Source organism: Alnus glutinosa, chromosome 5, assembly GCF_958979055.1.
Source record: "Alnus glutinosa chromosome 5, dhAlnGlut1.1, whole genome shotgun sequence".
NCBI lineage: Eukaryota > Viridiplantae > Streptophyta > Magnoliopsida > Fagales > Betulaceae > Alnus > Alnus glutinosa.
This window is the reverse complement of record NC_084890.1, coordinates 3,077,892-3,100,806: the sequence shown is the minus strand read 5'-3', so window position 1 is coordinate 3,100,806 and position 22,915 is coordinate 3,077,892. Positions and strand designations below refer to the sequence as shown.

At 35.8% G+C, this 22,915-nt stretch overlaps 2 protein-coding genes across 3 annotated transcripts; both read left to right on the top strand.

Annotated features, from left to right (window-relative positions):
* Positions 1 to 682: 682 nt before the first annotated feature.
* Positions 683 to 3,533, top strand: LOC133868237 (uncharacterized). The gene is made up of 3 exons (XM_062305055.1): positions 683 to 1,586; positions 1,694 to 2,548; positions 3,352 to 3,533. Exons 1-3 carry the CDS (start codon positions 683 to 685, stop codon positions 3,531 to 3,533), a joined length of 1,941 nt encoding a protein of 646 aa, XP_062161039.1.
* A 3,075-nt stretch (positions 3,534 to 6,608) lies between these two features.
* Positions 6,609 to 12,289, top strand: LOC133868824 (homeobox-leucine zipper protein MERISTEM L1-like). 2 transcript variants are annotated; one of them, XM_062305843.1, is made up of 12 exons: positions 6,609 to 7,531; positions 8,027 to 8,262; positions 8,378 to 8,495; positions 8,806 to 8,994; positions 9,073 to 9,510; positions 9,589 to 9,690; positions 10,049 to 10,252; positions 10,344 to 10,518; positions 10,604 to 10,875; positions 11,049 to 11,144; positions 11,284 to 11,672; positions 11,850 to 12,289. In XM_062305843.1, the coding sequence occupies exons 2-11, from the start codon at positions 8,042 to 8,044 to the stop codon at positions 11,647 to 11,649; spliced, it is 2,181 nt and encodes a 726-aa protein (XP_062161827.1). In that variant the 5' UTR covers positions 6,609 to 7,531; positions 8,027 to 8,041; the 3' UTR covers positions 11,650 to 11,672; positions 11,850 to 12,289. The 2 variants fall into 2 exon arrangements, with proteins under 2 accessions (XP_062161827.1, XP_062161826.1); XM_062305842.1 differs by having other exon boundaries at positions 9,067 to 9,510.
* The last annotated feature ends 10,626 nt before the right edge of the window (positions 12,290 to 22,915 follow it).

Here is a 22,915-nt window from a genome sequence, read left to right as displayed (position 1 = left end):
ATATTGAATCCTGATTAGTGGAATAAAGGTTAAAAATTGATCCAAAGTTTTGTGGAATTTAATCTAATGGAAAGATTTTGTTGCTGTGTAGGTGTAGGCTGTGTAGCCTGTGTTGAGATTGCTGAACAAGAGAAAGAGTCTACCCTCAAAGCCCGAAGGTACTCTTTTTCTTTGACCATATAAATTGTGCTTAGTTTATTTTACTAGTAGTTTATATTATTGTGTGTTTGTGATATCGTGAAAATTTGAAATTATAATTTCGAATTGAATTGGTGTTTTGATGTAAAACAATTATACAATCTTTTTTATTGTTAGTGGTAATAAAAACTATAATAAAATATCACTTGTTAGTAGTAATAAAAACTATAATGAAATTCTAACAAAAATCTTATACTTCTAGAAATTTTTCAGGTTAATTCTTGATCCATAAATTTTTCTTAAAGTTAAGAAAAATATGGGCAAGCCAAAAACACTTGATTCGTTCTTTAAGAAAAAAGATGAGAGTCACTCAAAAGTCAATACTAATACACCTCTAGCAACAGAAATTGAAGCTTTAGTGACCGATGAGCGTCCCTCCAAGGGTCCAAGAATTCAACTTGAAGAAATGGATGCTACTACTTTTCAACGTGATACAGGATTACGTCCGCAAATATGAGAATTTCCCGTAAACTTACAAGATAAAATGCGATGTGCTTATATTAACGCCGGTCTATGTCAACCCATACTTCCGGAATATCCATTTTCAGGAGAGGGTAATAATCGTCGCCGATTTCAAGCTTCTTGGTTCAACACATACTCAACTTGGTTGGAGTACTCGAAGTCAAAAGATGCCATATTTTGTCTTCAATACTATGTTTTTGCTAAGAAATCAACAAGCTGTCCAGGATCAGATGCATTTATTGTGAAAGGCTTTAACAATTGGAAAAAGGCGAGCGACACAATGAATGGTTCTTTAATGGGACACGTGGGGAAAGATCCAAATTCACCACATAAAAATGCTGTGAAATGTTGTGAGGATCTAATGAATCAGTCACGTCATATTGACAAGTTAGTTGAAAAACAAACATCACAAGAAACAGAGAATAATCGATTGCTGCTCAAAACCTCGGTAGATAGTGTTCAATGGCTAGCATTCCAAGCATGTGCCTTTAGAAGTCATGATGAAAGCTCTGACTCAAAAAATAAAGGCAACTTCATTGAATTGATAAAGCTCCTAGCAACTTATAATGATGATGTTTTTGGACTTGTCCTGGAGAATGCTCCAAAAAATGCCAAATATATATCACCCAAAATTCAAAAGGAAATTCTGCATATCATTGCAAATAAAGTGCGGGATGTGATTCGAAAAGAAATTGAGGATGCCAAATTTTGCATTCTCATTGATGAAGCTCGGGATGAGTCAAAAAGGAAGCAAATGACTATTATTCTGAGGTTTGTTGATAAAGATGGTTTTATACAAGAGCGATTATTTCATGTCGTGCATGTTAATGATACTACTGCATCAACTTTAAAAAAGAATATATGTGCTGTTCTTTCTCGTTACAACCTTCAAATTGAGAATATTCGAGGTCAGGGATATGATGGAGGTAGTAATATGCGTGGTGAATGGAATGGGTTACAAGCTTTAATTTATTTTAGAGGGATTGTCCCTATGCATATTATGTGCATTGCATGGCTCATTAACTACAATTAGCTTTAGTTGCAGCATCTAAAGAAGCCAAGCATATTCATCAGTTCTTTATTCAGTTGACTTCTATTATCAATATTGTTGGTGGTTCTTCTAAACGTTATGATGAATTACAATCTGCTCAAGCTGCTGAAATTGAAAGTTTGATTGTTTCTAATAAAATTGAAATTGGAAAGAGTGCAAACCAAATTGGTACTTTGCAACGACCTGGAGATACTCGATGGTCATCTAATTATCAATCTATTTACAGTTTGATAAGAATGTTTGGTGCAACTTGTTCAGTTATCAACAATATCTCCAAGGAGGGAGCTAATTATTCTCAACGTGGTGATGCTGAAGGGGCTTACATGGTATTAACATTATTTGAATTTGTTTTTATATTGCATTTGATGAATGATATTATGGGACTCATTAATATGTTGTGTCAAACTTTACAACAAAAATCTATAGACATTTTAAATGTCATGAGTCAAGTTTCAACAACACAATTACTCATTCAACAGAGGAGAGAAGATGGGTGGGAGCCTTTGCTTACTACTGTTAAATCATTTGGTGAAGAAAATGATATTGATATTCCTGATATGAATGCTCATTACAGTAGAGCTCAAGGTCGATCTCGTCGTCAAGATGAAGGGTCTTTGACAACAGTTGAGTATCATTTTAGAGTTGATATATTTACTGCTGCAATAGACTTTCAATTACAAGAATTGAAAAATAGATTTGGTGAGCAGGCTGTAGAACTCCTCACTCTTAGCATTGCTTTAAGCCCGAAAGATGCATACAAATCATTTAAGATTGATGATATATGCAAATTAGCTGAGAAGTTTTATCCTAAAGATTTCAACAAGCAAGAAAGATTTTGTTTGCAATTTTAATTGGAGCATTATAAGGTTGAGGTGCCAAAGCATTCAGATTTTCAAAATATTTTTACATTATCTGAGTTATGCAGAGGATTGGCAGATTTGGGAAAGTCAAAGATCTATCCCTGTTTCTACTGCAACTACAGAACGAGCTTTTCATGCTATGAAACTTATAAAAACTAGATTGCGTAGTAAAATGGAAGATGAGTTTCTTGCAGACCATATGGTAATTTATATTGAGAAAGAAATTGCTAAGAATTTCACTTCAGAGATGATAATGGATGAATTTTATTCTATCAGCAATCGTCGTCGAGCATACTTTGAAGGAGAAGCTATGTTTTTTGGGATCTTTGTTTTTTGTATATGTCTATAGAAAAATAGAAAACTTGTGTATTTCAAAGGAAAGTTATCTTTTCTATGACATGTAACTTTTGTATATAGTAATGACTTACAATTTAATATATAATTAAATTTAAGGCTTTTATATTTTTTATTTTACATAAACACATACAAACACACACATAGAGAAAAACTACATGTATTTATGTAGTTATGTATTTATATAAGTTTGTCCGGTAGTCCCCCCTTATTAAAAGTCCTGGTTCCGCCCCTGTCCATGAGGGGGAGCATATCGAGCTTCTTAAGAAGACTAACATGGTCGATTACGCCAAGGATATCCACAAGAGTCACTATCACGCCAAAGAGGTCCCCCAAGGCCTCTTCCTATCTTTCTCTATAATAATTTATTTGTATTTGTCTTTACCTGTATATGGGCATGCAGTTCTTATAGGTTTTTGTTTGTAGGTGTGATTTCAATATGCGTAGATACGGTGGAGAGGAGGGCGGAGGTGGTGGGGAGGCTCAAGGCACTGGAGGAGGCGGCTGCACTGCTCGTCACTTCTTTACAGAACCCAAATGCCGTGCAGGAGCTAAGATCTGACAAGCAGTACAATCTCCAAATGCAATTAAAAATAATATTTGGTTAAAATGGAAAAATATTTAGAGATTTTAATGTAGGAAACTTTTTAAAAGTGACAGATAAATAACAAATGTAAATTGCTCAGCTAAAATTTAAAAGAAAATTTAGGGAGCTCACTAAGCTAGCTTAATGATGCTCTAAGAGTATTTGGGAACTTCCAGAAGGTATATATGTACTTGTATTCATTGAGGTTTAAATGTTGGTTTGTCTTGTATAGGTGTTCTGGGGTTTCCCGTTTTGTTGTATGCTGGGATTGCTCATTCATAAAAATATATAATAATAATAATAATAATAATAATAATAAAAAAACTATGCTGTTCGGTCTCGCTGCAAAACAGCTTGCATGTTGGCACGAAATTGTTTCTTAGGAAGATAATGTGAAGGAGAAGGGAGTAACGGTAATGAAGAAATATGGTATTGCAGAATGGAAACATACTGCGCGCCCATGAACGGAGTCTTGGCTGCAAAACAGATATATATATATATATATATATATATATATATATATATATATATATATATATATATATATATATATGCTCACTTGTGGAAAGCCTACAGGAATATATGATGATCTACGGAAGGCTAGCTGACGAAGGTGCTAAGGATTTTGAGAGGCATAGGAATATGGTTTGAGACTGAATAGTTCCGATCCCATTATATTTCATTGACAATATGAACAAATTAAGGAACTGGGCATGCATCCACCAAATCATGGAAAAGTAAAACAAAATGTGGATGGAGCATGGGACTGCCTGCAAGATGGGTAAAGGGGAGAATGTGGCTGTTATACTTCATTGCTGAATAACAAAAAATGTGGGTTGGGCTGTCAATATAGGCGGAAGCCATCGCGATCAGGGAGGCATTATTGTTTTGGATGAAAATTGGGTGATTCCAAAGGTGCAATCATGGCAGCCATAAACATCACCATTAACTTCGATCGAGACTTTGAGAGGATATAGAAGGACTAGCTTGTTGTACGTGCCAGCTGATGTTATTTACTTCAAAACGTGGTGAAGAATGCAAGAGACAGCTATTTTTCCATTAAATTATGTAGTATGTTTTCTATATAATAATGAAGTGTTTTACCTCCTTGTTAACATTGCCAGTACAATAAAAAGTATGTATGATTTGTATATATCACTGTGGTCATGGACGTGACATGCACATGAAGAATTAAGCTTTTGGCCGTCCACATTAATTCCGAAATTTTAATTTGTTTTTTCAAGATTAAAAATTATCAATTTAATTAGTCGTCCTAATTAAAACATCTAATCAACATCGGTGTCTTTGAACCAGAATAGGCTTCCTTAATTTAAGTTTGTGTTTTCCAGGTTAGCTTGGAAGTTCGATCTTCTAGCTAGTCTCCCTCCCTGGCCGTCTTGGACAATTTTATCTTTGATTTGTCTATTATCTGGAGAATGCTCTTGGACAATTGTATAGTTTTTTTTTTTTTTTTTTAACACAATTTTTTTTTTCATGTCATCCCTTGAGTGCACAATCGATTGAACATATATCGGTAATTAATGATAATAGGCACTGCGGAATTCAGGACTGGGAACACCTCTAAATTCTAATATCTACAAGGAAAATAGAATCGGCATAAAGGGTTGCAGACTGGTCCGGCGGAGGATGCATGCCTTTGATGTTTAAGTAATTAGTCGAGTAAAACCACCGAAAAAGAACTAAACTCCCTAAACTCTGAGATTTACGAGTCATTTTTGTTTAAGAATGGAAAATGGTAAGAAATTAGTTAACAACTTTAAGGGTTTTGAGGTAAAGTTCGAATTTATAAGTCTAATATACTCGAGGCTTGTAAAGTATATGAATGTAGGACCCCATGACTCATAAGAGACGAGTAGGTGGTAAACATTTTGGAGCTTGGACGGAGAAAAGCTCAAAATATGGTTTCTATGCAGTCATCGATAGAACGATACCCTTCACCGATTGGATGATGCACGTAAACCAATATAATGATCTTTGTGCAATAATCGAACTGTGGAAGTCAGAAAGTAAATTTTAGGATTTTAAGAGATAATTAGGGCTTTATGATTTATGAGATTGACTGATAATAGAATAAAAATGCAAATTAATGAGCTAGACTTTTCGAAGAGTCCAAAATTGAATTTTGTGCGCAAGAAAAGTAATCACCCATGAGAACGCATTAACATTTGGCTGTCAATCATGATTGATTTCATCGGCATAAACTATGCATTGTTTAGGTAAATGATATCTCTTTAAACATATGTTGTGAGCCCCAATGCTTTCTATGAATTTGTTGACTTAAATTACATTGTTATTTATTGTGCTTCATCCACGACTGCTATATGTATTGATACTATAATGTGTACTTCATCAGCATGATTTTTTGTCTTTAACTGTTGCATGATTTCCTAAATACAATACCTTAAACGGGCTAAGCACACTACCCTTAACTGACAAAGGTTATTGTAATGTTTCTCTTAAATATAACTTGTCTATAAATGCATGTTTTTAACCTCAAATTATGTTTCAACCAACTTTTTTTTATAATGTTTTCTACACAATTATTTGTTCGAATTTTATTACTGACATAAATTGGGCTAAGTTTTGTTTGCAATTTATCTACTAAATCATAGACTTACATGATTTTCATATGTACAACAACATTGTTTTACAAATTAGTAGGCGATAGTACCAAGAGAGAGAAGGCTAAAAGCATTCACTGGATTTTGAGATAGTAGTGCAATGTCTTGTAATGATAGTTTATATGTTTATTAATGTATTTGTTATGAATATGGTGGCATGAAGCCATGTAAGTGTAGTATATAACATTTTCTTTAAAGAAAATTTATGTCCTGTAAGGGAAATTCGAATTCAAAATTTAATAAAACTTAGAAACTCAATAGTGGGTTTTACCCTTTTTTTTTTTTTTTTTTTTTTTTTTAAATTGGTGCAACAGATGAAAAAAAAAAAAAAAAAAAAAAAAATTGTTGAAAGTTCGGGGAGTTAGGAAGCCGCGGTGAAAGGTTTCACCATGATACGGTTGATACCCTAGACTCTCTCTCTCTCTCTCTCTCTCTCTCTCTCTCTCTCTGTTTCTCTCACAATTTCACCTCCCTCCTACCATAAATGCTATTACATCCTATCAATACGCTCTGCAATAACTCCTCGCTGCCACATCCTCTCCACCTGTTTCCCTTGCTTCTTCCCCTTCTCTCACCCTCTCCAAGGCCTTCTCTCTCTCTCTCTCTCTTTTGATTTTATCTCCTCTTTTTCCTCGTCCGTTTCTTTCTCTCCGTGCCCCTCTTTCTCTCTCATCTGCATCGCTGTGTTCTTCTTAAACCCCTTTTTACAGTACAAGTACCAATCATCATGCCCCGAAAATTTGAAAAAACCACTCCTTCGGCCCCCAAAACCTAGCTTCCCGGTGACCCAAAAGTGTAAAAAATAGATCTGAACCTTCTCTCAAAAGGGTTTCGGTGCTTCGACCTCAAAACAGCCATATCATATACATCTGTTTTAACTTATATTTTTAAATTTCCATATTTCCGTTATTTTTAGCATAAGAGAGAGAGAGAGAGAGAGAGAAGGCGCGGTTGGGTTCACCGAGATCATAGTAAGCGTTATAATCTTTGTTTTTAAGCGTTGAAATTTGGATTAATTGTCAAAGGCCTTCCCAAAGGGTCAACTCTTTCCTGCTACTTTTTTGTGTCAATATCCTAGTCTTTTGGCACGTAAGAGCCCAAAGGCTAAAGACTTTTGGAAGCCCAAAACAGTAATCACCGCCCTTTTGAAACGTGTACCATTCCTATTAGCTTTGCTCAGACAGTGCCAGAGAATCTATTAAAACCAATCCCACTATACTCAACTCAAGAAACTAAAACCCAACCCCTTTACACACACACACATATGTATATATGGTGTGTAATGGTTTGCGGGAGAGTGAAATATGCAAGCCGGGAAAATGCTTCCGGTGAGTGACTGACCTTAATTCAGACATCTTTCTGGCTAAGCAGCAATCAGGTTAGGTTTATTTCCTCATCTTTTTAATCTTTTTCATCACTTCTACATGCGATAAAAATTTTCCTTTTCCCAGGACTAATGAAGATTTAAGCGGCATGTACATTGGTTCCTTTAGGTTTATTTCACCATTTAAGTTCATTTTGAGTGGGGGCTTTTATCAACTCTAACATGCACTTGGTATCACCCAGATTACCTATGAAAGGAGAGAATAGGAGGGAAAGTTGTATACACATATGGCTTGCCCTGGAAGACTTGTTTTCCATTTATTATATCCACAGATTTTGATATCGATCTGGCTCTCTTGAATCTCTTCTGTCTCCCACTTCCTCTACCTTTTTTTTCTTTCTTTCTTTTTTCTTTTTGGGGATTGGGGATGGGTGGTTTATTTCCACTGTACTAGAAATTTGGGTTTCCGTGCTATACGCTAAGGGATCAAATGCGTTCACATTAGTCTTCTTCGTTTGAGTGATTAATTAGCTTCTCTTTCCTTGGCAGATTACGACCATAGAAATGTTTCAGCCAAACCTGTTCGATACCCACAATCATGTGCTGGATATGACCCCCAAATCACCCGAAAATGAATTGGGAAAGATTAGAGAAGATGATTACGAGACTAAATCAGGCACCGAAACCATGGAAGCTCCCTCCGGCGAAGACCAAGACCCCAGCCAACGTGCCAAAAGGAAGCGTTACCACCGCCATACACAGCGTCAAATTCAGGAAATGGAAAAGTAAGTATTCTCATGACTGGTAGTACAGAAAGAGAGAGGTCCATTATTGCTGTGTGATCATATAGTTGTATTAGTGATTTTTTTTTTTTTTTAAAAAAAAAACTTTGTTTCTCAGCTTCTTCAAGGAGTGCCCTCACCCGGATGACAAGCAAAGGAAAGAACTGAGCCGTGAGCTAGGGTTGGAGCCTCTTCAAGTCAAATTTTGGTTCCAAAATAAGCGGACCCAAATGAAGGTACGTTGCATAATTTAAGGCTATGAAACCAAAGAGTTGGCTCGAGTGATAAATTATTTAGTTTTGGTGTGTCATGAAACATAAGTTGAAAGTTTGATCTCCCATTGAGTGTAAATAATTTTTTTGGACTTACGCCTCGAAAGCCCAACTTTAATTATCTGGACGGACGCTTTGCACGATATCCCGAAAATCTAAAAAGGACTATGATTTCAAGATGTTCATTTGACCATTTTATATGATGCCCTCTTCCCTCGTACACTTTTTTGACGCTACTGGGCTATGAATGATTAAATGATTTCCTCCATGGCAGGCTCAACATGAACGCCACGAGAATGCAGCTTTGAAGGCAGAGAACGAAAAACTCCGTTTGGAGAACAATAGGTACAAGGAAGCCCTGAGCAATGCCACGTGCCCCAACTGCGGAGGCCCGGCAGCCCTTGGCGAGATGTCATTTGACGAGCAGCATCTGAGGATCGAGAATGCTCGTCTAAGAGAAGAGGTAAACGAAAAAGATATATTATGCCTTTAGCCTTGCTAGGCTTGTATTTTTAGTGATCGGCTTTGTTTTTAGTTACAGATTGATAGGATATCTGGAATAGCGGCTAAATATGTTGGCAAGCCTTTGTCATCGTATTCTCACCTTTCGCCTCTTGTACCTTCCCGCTCGCTTGGTCTTGGGGTTGGGAATTTTGGGGCACAGTCGGGGTTCGTAGGGGAGATGTATGGAGGGAATGATCTTTTCAGGTCATTTTCAGGCCCCACTGAGGCTGATAAGCCAATGATTGTTGAGCTTGCTGTTGCAGCAATGGAAGAACTAATAAGGATGGCTCAGGCTGCAGAGCCCTTGTGGGTTTCCAATGAGAACTCTTCTGAGATCCTCAACGAAGAAGAATACTTGCGGACTTTCCCTAGGGGAATAGGCCCCAAACCCTTGGGATTAAAATCAGAAGCCTCAAGGGAATCCGTGGTGGTTATCATGAATCATATTAACCTTGTTGAGATTCTCATGGACGTGGTAGGCACTACTTTTTCCAAAGCAGATTATTATGAATATATTTGAAAAAGATTTCTTTAACTGATAATTGTTTTTCAGAAACGATGGTCAACTGTGTTCTGCGGTATCGTTTCAAGAGCAATGACTTTAGAAGTCCTATCAACCGGAGTGGCAGGGAACTATAACGGAGCCTTGCAAGTGGTATATATATATATATATATATAAATTCCGACTGTCCTTTTATTCTCAAATTTATTTGTTAAAATATGCACAGATTGATTCTCAACAACATAATATTGTTCATTTGTAGTTCTTTTGAGCTAGACTTTTCAAAAGGTCATATATTTTGATATTATTCTTGCATAAACACGCTTAATTGCAGGATTCTAATAAATTATTGATTATTACAGCTTTAAAATACGTTGTGTCAATAAGAATGCAAATATAGATAAAAGTACAGGCGACGTGGGAGTTCACAAAATGAATGTAATTAACTTTTTTTGGCAAGAAAATGCAAGATATATGAGCCTGATATAACTTCGTTCTCCTTCTCCTGCAGATGACAGCTGAGTTCCAAGTCCCTTCCCCGCTTGTTCCAACTCGTGAGAATTACTTTGTTAGGTACTGTAAACAGCATCCAGATGGGACTTGGGCTGTTGTTGATGTTTCCTTGGACAATTTACGCCCATCAAGTCCACTTTCAAGGAGTCGACGAAGGCCATCTGGTTGTTTGATCCAAGAATTGCCAAATGGTTACTCAAAAGTAATGAAAGCTCATTACTTAATTAAGTCCGCCTTGGTTACCCTATAGCTAACTCGATCCGTCGATTAATTACTTTTTCATGATTCTTTAGGTTGTATGGGTCGAACATGTAGAAGTGGATGACAGAGCTGTTCACAACATATACAGACCTGTGGTCAATTCCGGTCTTGCTTTTGGAGCAAAACGTTGGGTGGCTACGTTAGATCGACAATGTGAACGTCTTGCAAGTTCAATGGCCAATAACATTCCAGCTGGAGATCTATGTGGTAAAAATAATATTCCATTTTTTTTTGGGGGGTACATTCATGTGACAAGGATAGAAAACTTAATTCAGTTGTAATTTATTTTCAGTAATAACAAGCACAGAAGGGAGGAAGAGCATGTTGAAGCTGGCAGAAAGAATGGTGATGAGCTTTTGTACTGGTGTGGGTGCTTCGACTGCGCATGCATGGACGACACTATCAGCGACAGGTTCGGATGATGTAAGGGTGATGACCAGAAAGAGTATGGATGATCCCGGCAGGCCTCCTGGTATTGTGCTCAGCGCTGCAACTTCCTTCTGGATTCCAGTGCCAACAAAGAGAGTTTTTGATTTCCTTCGGGATGAGAACTCACGAAGCGAGGTATATATATATACACACGAAGCTTTTAATAATGACGTTAGAATATTAATTAAATAATTAAATTTATCAATTAAATATTTTACAAGTTAGATTTTGAACTCACATTTACTGTTAATTTAAACTTTTGGAATAATTAATGGATGATTTGTTTTAATATTTTTTCTTTTTTGCAGTGGGATATCCTTTCTAATGGTGGCCTAGTTCAAGAAATGGCACACATAGCTAATGGTCGTGATCCAGGCAACTGTGTCTCTTTATTGCGAGTAAATGTAAGTTTCAGAAATGTGCTACATATACCAAGTCAATTTATGTTTAATATATATATATATATATTATTTCTGAAACTGACATTTTACATTAGAAACTCTATCATTAATAAAAACTAATGTTGTTTGAAACAAATCGTAGAGTGCTAATTCAAGCCAGAGCAATATGCTGATACTACAAGAGAGTTGCAGTGATTCAACTGGCTCATACGTAATCTATGCTCCGGTTGATATCGTTGCCATGAATGTGGTCTTAAGCGGCGGCGATCCAGATTATGTTGCCCTTCTACCATCAGGTTTTGCTATTCTTCCTGATGGGCCTGGCCTTAATGGTGGAGGCATTCTCGAGGTCGGGTCTGGTGGTTCTCTATTGACAGTTGCATTTCAGATCTTAGTAGATTCAGTTCCGACTGCAAAACTTTCTCTCGGATCGGTTGCAACAGTGAACAGTCTAATTAAGTGCACGGTTGAAAGGATCAAGGCTGCCGTGATGTGTGAGAGTGCATGATTCACAAGCCCTACCTATATATGGTGAGCATAATCTCCAAACTGTCTTCAATTTAACTCATTTCTCAAAACAATTCAACTTCTTTAATTAAGGATGCATGTCTGACTGTACAAAAACAGCGGGGTGTTTGTACAACAAATAGAAGCAATTAAATACAAAATAAAACAGGACCTAACTTTCTGTTCCTCTTTATGATGCAGCAAGAACGACAAAAGAAGGGAAGAGAAGAAACGAAACGAAACTATGAGGGTGGAAAAATAGGGAAGAAGTCAAGAACGCACCTTTCAATATCTTGCATCGTGGTGTTTGTAAGGGGAAGAGAAGCAAAAGAGCATACCACCACTCTGCAAGGGTAATAGGTTCGGGTATTGACTTAATTAACCTAACGAAAGGTGAAAGTAAAACCAGACTTTTGTTGTTATTAATTAGTTGGAAGAATTTCCCCCATCCCGTTTTTGTTAATTCCTGTTATGGTTAGGATTAAAAGCTTTCTTGTAGCTAGGAGTTGGTTATTTTGTAATGTCTAATCCTTTCAAATGTGTTACTTGTAAGAGGCATTAATTAGTTGGACTATTGAAGCTCAGTCATTAACAATATTGGTTTCTCTTTCCTTCCTATTTTAATAGGCTTTGAGAATGAATAAGCTCTTGTTCTCGATCTGCAATTATCATATTACTATTTGACATCTCAACTTAAGAGTAAATTGAGTAAAAAGCTTTCAGCAAAAAGTTGCAATCCAGCCATACACTTAAAGTGTGATGAGAAAACACATACTAATTAATTATGAAATCAAATATGACAACTTGATAAACTTGTATTAATTAAGCCATAGAAAGTGTACAAAGGGAACTTTGAAAGCCAAGTTTATATTTCTCACGCCCCCAATACAACTCGATCTTCCTTTTGCTTCACCAAAAATCTCATATCAATTGCAACTTAAAATTTCATGCTGCAACTTTATTACCTCAGTTTTAAACCTGAAGTACTCTAAAGCTAAAGAGTTCCAATTAATACAGATTGCAATTCAAGCTAAAGGCATTATATCGGTTGTCCCTGTTATAATATAAATTAAACGATTAAAATTTATTCATTTCTATTAGTTTAACCTTTTGAAATAACTAATGATTAATTTAACATAATATAAGAATAAAAGTCTTCAGTTTGAACTTTGTTTCTGTACTAGTCATGAGGGTATAGCAAGCAGCTCCTTAACTATTGGAGGGTGTAGAGAACCGGGTTTATGGATGGTTTTTGCCTCTTGTTCCGACTCACTGAGGCATTATTTGTGACGTCACACATCTCCTGAAAATGAGGATGTGCTTATATGTATAAATGCATCATTTATGACACAACGCGTTTTAAAGTCGTGATGGTTATAAACCTATCAGAACTCCGCAGTTAAGCGTGCTTCTACGAGAGCAATTCCAGGATGGGCAACCTCCTGAGAAGTTTGGTTTGGAGAGCCAAAAGAGGACAATATTGTGTCATTGGGGGTGGGTCGTTACAAATGGTATCAGAGCCATTGCTCAGCCTGAGATGGTGGGAGCGTGCACAAGCCCAATGAGGGACGCCAGCAGGGACGCTGGATCCAAAGAGGGAGTGATTGTGACGTCCCACATCTCCTGGGAATGAGGATGTGCTTATATATATAAATGCATCATTTATGACACAACGCGTTTTAAAGTCGTAATGGTTATGAACTTATCAGAACTCCACAGTTAAACGTGCTTCTGCAAGAGCAATTTCAGAATGAGTGACCTCCTGAGAAATCTAACTTAAAGAGTCAAAATCAAACAATATTATGACATTAGAGTGGGTTGTTACATTATTTCAGTGTAAGAGCTATCTTCAAGCTAACAACGAAAAAAACTGAAGCATTCTGTGACCACTTCATGTCAGCCGCAGTAAATTTTGTTCAGCACATTTAGGATCAAATCCTGAGTGAAATCGGAAGGCAGAAGGGCGACAGCAATCATAACTACTGGAGAACTATAAAATTATTACCACCTCACTTTTATGTAGTACGAAAGGCAAACACCTTAGGGTGAAACTGTGGGTTGTTGAAACCAATGAATATATAGCAAAAAACTTACCAGAGATCGAGGGGACCCTGGTGTACGCTCATTGCTGCTCAGAAATACTTATGCCGGCAGGTGGCAGAGGAGTACCGGCCCGTTGAAGCTAAAAGGCATCTAAGACGTACGGACTACGGAGTGAGGTCATATTTATATAGAGCCTACCAATTGAATCGAAGAACATCAGCAAATGTTGCATTAATTCGATTCCAACTCCCTTCAGTGCCTACCTGGTTAATTGGTTAATTTCTTCAGCTTTGCCTTCAATTCTAAATCTAAATCTAAGCCCATGCCAGCAGCCTTAGTCGACCTCTGAGAAATATATAATAAGGATTAATTAACATATTCTTTGATTTTGTTTATCAGGATGCTGCTATAGTAGCTAGTAACCACAAATCAAGGCAAAAAGAAATATGGTATGATAGCTAGTACATGTTTAATTGGTCTAGACTTAATTATGAGTAAATTTGAGAAGAAGAATATACATTACTCATGGATGGATAGAGAATATTAGAATATTAATTTAATAATTAAATTCATTTATTTTTATTTTTTAAGTTTTTGGAATAAGTAATGATTTAATGACAGAAATTTCTTACAAATGGGTTTGTAAAAAATTTTCTACAACCCTCGTATAAAATTGACATATGTCTTTTGGCATGTGAGAATGAATCACATGTTATTTTAATAGCATTTACTTTTCACATGCTTTTTTAATAGCATTAATAATAATAAAAAAAAAAAAAAAAAAAAACATGTACTTCTCACATACTTAAAAGACATATGTCATTTTAATATGTCAGTTTTAGAAAATTTCCTACAAACCAGTTTGTAGAAAATTTTTGTCCATGATTTAATATGGTATCATAATGGAAGTTTTGAGTTAATTTCAACCTTATCTCTATATATAACTCAATAAAATAAAATAAAAATTTAAGGCCTCAAAGGGTGGCCAAAACCACTAAAAAAAAACAAAGAAATAGCCCACTACAACTAAAGACATCCTCTAAAAGTCCCTAAGAGTATTCTAACAACATGTTAAAGGCCGGGAGATGGTTGGAAACCATGTAAGACATTAATCCTAACTCTAACCCGGCCCAGAAGAAATGGACGAAACTAGAAATTTAAGTGTAGCCCAAAAAAAACTTTTTGGAGAGTAAAAAATTAATTCTAGTGGGTTTATCTCATAACATTAAATTTAGAGGAGATTTTAAAAGTTTGGAGTGAAATATTGGGTGGTTCCGCCCCTACCTTAAGATAATTTCAGAAAGAATTCCAATGATAGTACAATTTCAAAGCTTTTTGTACTAATATTGCTTTTTTTTATAAAATTATTTAACCTACACAAAAAATAAATATGAGATGCAGCCTTTTTGAAGTGCCAACTTTATTTAGTAAATTTAACGAAAAAGTATTTACCCTGTTCTAACCGGATAAATTTTCTCTCTATTTCATATAAATTGAGAAGAGTCATTTAATGACCATGATTTAATGTTGTTACATTTGATGGTGTTAATGATGTCACATCATTTAAATCTTTTGAATGGTGTGCATGCCAACATCACATGTCATAATTTATACCGTTAAATACAACAACATTAAATCCTAAATATTATGAAATGACTCTAGCTTCTAAATCTTCATTTCACTTGAAATGGAGAGGATCATATTTCCTCTAACTTCCAAACAATTTGTGCAATGCTCCCCTCTCTTCTAAACTACTATAAGAGTAGTGCTAGAAGTTACTCTTTTATCACTTTTGTGGACAATGACTCAACAATTACTTGATCGAATTGCTGACAATTTTAACAAATCACATGAAAGATTTATACGGACCCATTTGTCCGACCACTACTAGAACAGCTAGATCTCATATATATATATATATATATGGAGTTTTTCACATGCAAATTACCAATCCCAATTGTTAGGGTAAGTTAGGGTAATTGCCGTAGACCCTAATCAGGAAGGCCTTGTCTAGCAAATTGTCAAAGAAGTAGTTTTCTGCTTGCATGGAATAACATTTACAGAAGTAAAGAAGGCGCTTGAAAACAATTGATTGTGGTTACCCGCTTACCGGCATTTTCTGAAGTTACCAAGGCCGTGCACTGGCTCCAGCGGCGCAGTTTACGAAGAAACCATTGATTCAGTGCCATAACCATTCATATATAGTAAAGATTACTGTAGGAGGAAGCAGCTAGAGTTCATTAGATGGAACGTTAATGTGAATTGCAGAAAGCCATTAATGTTGTGGAAGAAATTTGCCTCCCAGAATTTTATAACTTGTCGGAAGTGTATTATTTTATTTTCAGGGAAGAAGCAAAGAAGAAACAAATCTCCGTACCTGTCTTGATAATAATTTTTATCAAGTCTGGAGCAAAAGGCTTGAGAGCTAGAGCAAATTAAATCATGCATTTATGGCATTGCCAGAGAATTAACACCATCTGTTTTCAGGCACTAATTATGCATGCATTATATTGTATAGCTGCTGCTAGCTCTTCGTGTTCTTGTTCTCCTCATCTTCCTTTCCGCCTTGTATACTATACATGAAAGAGGCAGATAAATATATAGATGGTGGTTGAAGATACGGTTGCGCTTTTATTGAGTCTCTGATATATATATAAATGAATAAAGCTGGTTAGGTTTGCTTGGCTTTTACTAGTCTGTTGTGTCTGGGCTTTTAGTGGTTAGAGCTTCTTTATTTATTTATTGAGATCTAAACCAACAAGAAACCCAGAGGAGATCGAGGAGCTTCATTGCATTCGGGATTTATCAAGCTAAGGTCATCCAAAGGGAATTGCATATGGTTAATTACGTTGTTGACGTAGCGGATAGCATAGTAATATATACAAACGTACAGAAGCTTCTATGTGATCTGATCAAGAAAACAAACCCATGCAAGAACACAGTTGTGATAGACTGAAAATTGTCTATGGATTCTAACATGCATGTCTTCTGATGCTCAAATTGTGTAGATTAAATATTACACTCGTAGAGCTCAAAAAGGAAAACAGATCACTTTTTTTTTTTTTCTTTCTTTTTTTTATTAAATTATTCGATAAAGGGAAATGGGAAATGGGAGGTTACATAAAGATTAAAAAAAAAAAAAAAATTACAGTTTAACCTTCCAAACTGCCTGTCATTTTGCAAGTAGTCCCACGAACTACCAACACTTAGACGTACTCTAACCTCCAAACTACCAAAACGTTTTAAAAATGCTCATTTTGTCAAAATATGCTTATAATATACTTGTCACGTGTTATTTTTCAATTAAAAAAAATTAAAGTAAAAAAATGAAAGAAAATATTTAAAAAACTAATTTTTTTTTTTTTTTTTTAAAAAAAAATGAGTGTTTGGGAGGTGGTTGCACAGGGCGAAAGTCACCCCTAAGGGCCGAGGGGTAACGTGCGGCCACCCCCTAGAGCTGGGGATGGCCCGAAAGCCATCCCCAAGGGTCGGGGGGTGGCCTGAAAGCCACCCTAGGGGTCGGGGGGTGGCACACCCCCTAAGAACCGGCTGCCACCCCCAAACACCCATTTTTTAAAAACAAAAAATTAAAAATTAAAAATTAAAAAAAATTAAAAATTTAGTTTTTTATTTTTAAATTTAATTTTAGTTATTTTTTTTAATTGAAAAATGACACGTGACAGAGGTATTATAAGCATATTCAACAAAATGGGTTTTTTTAAAACGTTTTGGTAGTTTGGGAGGCTAAAGTCCGAGCGTTGGTAGTTTGTGGGGCTATTTGCAAAACGGTTGACAGTTTGAATGGTTAAATTGTAATTTTTCCAATAAAAAAACAAATAAAAGAGTGGGCAACCCAATAAAAACCACAGCCAGTAGCATTCAATTGTAACCCGCGTCGAAACGGTGTTGCGGTCGAGTTGTATTGACGCAGCATAAGATCGACGAGTTGGGCAGCAAAAGTAAGGAATACAAGGAAAACGATAGGGGTGTACATTTGGATGTGATTAGCAAAAAACACTATCTGCATATGCGGATGTAGATAGCAGTTTTAGGCATACCTTTTATATATATATATATATATATATATATATATTATGTGTGTGTGTATGTGTGTGTGTATTTAGGGAAAAACTTCACTTGACACTCCTGATCTTTCATTATTTTTTCAATCATACCCTTAAACTTTAGAAAGTGTCCACGTATGATCACTATCTTTTAATTTTTTGCAATGCCAACCCTCCTGTCCAAATTCAGCTTTAAATTGACACTTTTCGCTTCCAGCCATGACCTCATTCCCACCACAGTACCATTCTCCTTCAAACCGATGTGGTTATCCCATCAAAATCTAGAACTAAAAGTTGTGGGGCAAAAGAATGCAACATTCTACTGACTTGATATAATATATTTCTATAATATTAGTACATCCTCCAGAGAGGAAAAGCCTTAGATTGCCTAACCTTATTAATCAAATTAAAGAGGGGCTAAAGTAATACCCTTAAGAGTTCAGAGTTAAGAGGAATTGAATTTCTATTGTGATTTTTTTAGTTAATTATACTGAAGAATCAAACTAGGGGTGTAAATCCGGTTCCGGTTCCCAGTTATTGGCCAAAACCGGGAACCGAAACCGGGGTCCCGGTTATATATATATATATATATATTGGGCCTGTTTTTAGTATTTTAGGCATTAGGCCTTTTTTTTTTTTGTGGGAGACTTCGTTGGGCTTTTTATATTCAGTTATTAGTTATATATACAAAGAGTTGCGGTGCAGATTTTGTTTGTTGTTCGAGGGACTTCAGCTCAGCAGGTGGCCCTATGAAGGCTAATGCACAAGCTTAAAACACACTGAAAAGGACACAAAGCACACCAAATTTAGCGGCAGTTTCAGGGATCCAGTACAAAGAAAAGAAGAACTAAAGAAAAAATGAAGGCAGCGTGAAAAGTTGAAAACTGAAAAAACAAAAAAAAAATAAATAAATAAATAACAAAATGAAAACCCACCTTGAAGAAGAAATGAAGACAAGAAGAGTGACACCGGACTGGCAGAGGCGAAAATTGGACAACAGAACAAAGAAGATTGAAGAAGAGATGAAGAGTACTGTGAGGTAGGCGTGTGGCCTGAAGCGTGAGGCTGCAGGCACTGAGGGACTGAGGTCTGAGGGTATGATACTATGATTTACTGATTTTATTAGTGATTTAGGGTTAAAACAATAAAACTTAAAACTTAAAAACTTAAAACGTAAAAGCCTAAAACTAGTAAAACTGTAAAACAAAAGTAAAAGACTAAAAGGCTAAAAACTAAAAAGGGCAGGCTGTACTCTGTAGGCGCAGGGCGTAGGGCCTGGAAAGAGGGGGCATTTTTTTTTTTTTTTTTAATAATTAAAAACCAGTCCCTGGTTCACGGTTTAACCAGGTATTTTAAAAACATGTACCCGAGACCGGGACCGGGTACGTACCCGAGACCGGGACCGGGTACCTACCCGGATTTCGGTTTTCCGGACTCGATTAGTTTCCGGTTCCGGATCCGACCCGATTATAATCGGTCTAGATTTACACCACTAAATTATCAAACAATCACTTCTATTCTGATTTCCTATTTGAGAGTGAGAAGAAAGAGGATGGCCTTCAGTAACGTTTGGGCTGTTTGGCCTTAACCACTAAAACCAAAAACGCCAGTTGGCCCAATCAAACTACACCGCTAAAAGCCTAAAATCAATTTGCATGCACGCAACAACCAACAAGACTGCAAGCCACGATTAAGCAGGGCTGCAGCAGGTCAAGATTAATATCGATGCCATGATTAAAGAGGCTGTTAAACTGTTGTTAAGGTTGGTGTACGTCTTCAAACTACTCAAAGTTAATTTGGTTTAATTGTTTGCTTATTTTCTTGTTCTTTTTATTGGTCGAATATCTTTGATAAACTAACATTTATCCCAAAAAAAAAAAAAAAAATCTCATTATTAATAAAAAAAACAACTTTTAGAGGATCAAATATAGAGAATAAGAAGAGATTATGGTAATTGAATATTGATAACGTTGTAATGATACTGCTCCGTTTGTGTTATTTTCTGTTTATAAATTAATTTTATTTATAGTTATTTTTGCGAATTATTTTTCTATAATGCGATGTGCTTATAAGAATTAAAAGAAATGATCCCAAAGAAATGATCCCTACACTCATTTCTCACAACAGTCCCACAACAAGCTGACGTGGCTGGTTGTGAAAAATGAATGTATGGATCATTTCTCAAGAATTAATTATAGTTATTTGGTTGTTATTTAATAACCGTAGTTATATGTGATTGCATACTACAACATTTTCTAATTGTTATTTGATAATTATACTCTAGCTAGAGTGTTTTTAGTTCATGAGAAAGTTAGAAACAACCAAAAGAAGAAAAACAAAATGGTAAAAATGAAAACCAGAGAACCAAAAACATAATCTGCCAACTTAATTGGTTTTTGAGTTGTTGTACATATGCTTGCTCTTCCCGGCCCGTTTTCTACCGGTACTAGAGAACGAGCATTTTTAGTCATGAATATTTTTAAAAGTAGGCTTGGCAACAAAATTTAAAATGAGTTTCTGACTTATTTTTTTAAGTTATACATTGAAAGAGAAATTGCTACAAAATTTAGTACAGAATATAACTATAAATGTTTTTCGAGATCTAAAATATCGTTGAATTCTATTTTAATAGGTGTTGAGCTGAAATTTGAAATATATTATAAAACAATTGTTTTGTGTCTTTTATTTGGTTTTTTTTTTTTTTCGCTAAACTTGATACTAATTTTATTTTAAAATTATTAATTTAATCTTTAATCTTCATATATTTTTCATCCATGCTTTGATCATTTATCTTAATTAATATATTTTTCGTTTATATTTTGACAAGTAGCCATCAAACTTTTTGGTTCTGTCCCACGTAAAGGGTGATGTATATATTCTGACTAGATCCGTCAATTTCTGTACAATGCCAATATTTATGAATTGTACGTAAGATTGGTATGCTTATGTATATATGTGGTCCACAGAGACGGAGGGAGGGGGACCTTCCAAATTCCTTAAAAAAATAAAATTTTAAGGTTAAAAAAAAAAAAAATCTCAAAAAAAAAATATAAGTTAAAAAATTAAAAATTTAACTTATTGGTCCCTACTAATTATTTTTTTTTTTCACTGGACCCTGCCCATAAGAAGGGGGTTCAAGAAATTGTATTTAATTAAGTCTCTTACAGAAATAATAGTAAGTAAAGATAAATAGATAAAGTAAACTAACATACTAATTATTAAAAAAAAAAAAAAAAAAAAAAAAAAAACACAACGTCACTGCATGAAGTCCCAATAAAAACAACCAAGCTGTTTCCCCTCTCTGCAAATCGCTCAACTCGCTCAGCAAGAAGAAGAAAATTGAAATTTCTGTTTAGACCCCAAACAATGCCTTAGTTGATGCAATTTATTACCAATTTTAATAAAACTTCAAAGTAACCACACAGCAATTTTTTCACAAAACAACTCACTAAAATCAAATAAAGCATAAACCAACAACCCTAGCTATGCGAGATTTTGGTAACAAAGTGATCAAACTATTTGAAAAACTCTTTAAAGATAAAACACTCTCAGCTAGCCAAACCCAAGAAGTTAGTCAACTATTGAAGATTCAAATTTACAACTAATGTTCTGTTTAGTTGGGCATAAAATATTTTTTATATTTTCTAAAAAATATTTTCTGCATTTTTCGGTGTTTGGTGCAATTGAAAATGATGGTCAACGACAATCATTTTTAGTTTAACCATTAAAGCCTCTTTAATTTTTGGAAAAACCGTAAATCGTTTTCTGGATTTAAACTCTTCATTCTTGCACGCACGTTTGTGGGAATCCACCACTGACAGACATTGGAGTTTGTTAGTAGTCCGAATCTACAGCCAAATGTCCTGGTATTTTGGTATCCGATTGCCGAAATTCGGCAACCTAGATTCCAGCAAAACATACTGAAATCCGGCCAGTGTTGGAATCAGGGAATTTGCGTCGGAATCCTTCATTAAAATATGAGACCTAAAGGGCCAGTTGCAGTAATTAAGGGTACAATGACTCCTAAAAACAAAGTTCAGGACTAAATCCTAACTTGAGGAGCAGCTGCATTAGCAGATGGATAAATAATAAGACCTCTCTTTACACATAAGTTCCACTAAAGGAAATAAGAGAGTGCAAGATCTAATCTAAAAATAGCTATTAAAGTTTAAATTTAAAATCTATCATGGTAGGCTGCTAAGGTAAACAACAAAACACAATTAAAAACCAAAACACCAACAAAACAATACTGGCCGGCAAAGAGCACAGGGAGTCGCCGAAGACGGCGCGTGTATACCACGTGCCCTCACCAAAAGACCCCCCTCCATCAGGAAAACCACCAAAAACTCACGGGATCCACCAACCGCAAACTGGAGGAGATGAAGAGCCATCATGCGCTAGCAAGAGAGGAGCACTTGCTGGAGCATGAACACCACGCTCCGGTGTACGGACAGCCGAGAAAAACACGCTTGGTTGCGACAGAGGCGGAGGACGACGACGAACACCCGGAGGAGCGTGACATGCAGAGATTGACGGGGAATCATAGATCTACCTTCAAAAAACGGCCTGAAAACCAAGCTTGGCACCTTACCCAGATCAATCCACCAGTAGCTTAAAACCCTCAAACTCCAAATCATCATAATGATTAGAGAAAAATATCTTCACCTCTTGGTTTCACAGAGAGCCACCAAGAGTAAAGAAAGCTAACAGCCCACGGCTCAGTGTTGGGCCGAAACAACAACGATAGAAAAGCATAAAACAAAAAGCAGAAACGAAAACCAAAACAAAGGGTCGGGGGGCTAGCCCCCTCAACCAAGAACCGAAGAGAAAACCCGACAACTAGGGTTTTCTCGAGAGTATGGTTACTACTAGTACTTGTGCAACTCTTTCTTAATTCCTACATAAAAAGTCGATTAAAGAGGCTGTTAACCTGTTGTTAAGGTTGCTGTCTTCAAACTACTCAAATTTGGTCTAATTGTTTGCTTAGTTTCTTCTTCTTTTTATTGGTCGAATATCTTTGATAAACTAACATTTATCCCAAAAAACAAATTCTCATTATTAATAAAAACAAATTTTAGAGGATCAAATATAGGGAAGAAGAAGAGATTATGGTTATTGAATATTGATAACGTTATAATTAATGATATATTGCTCCGTTTG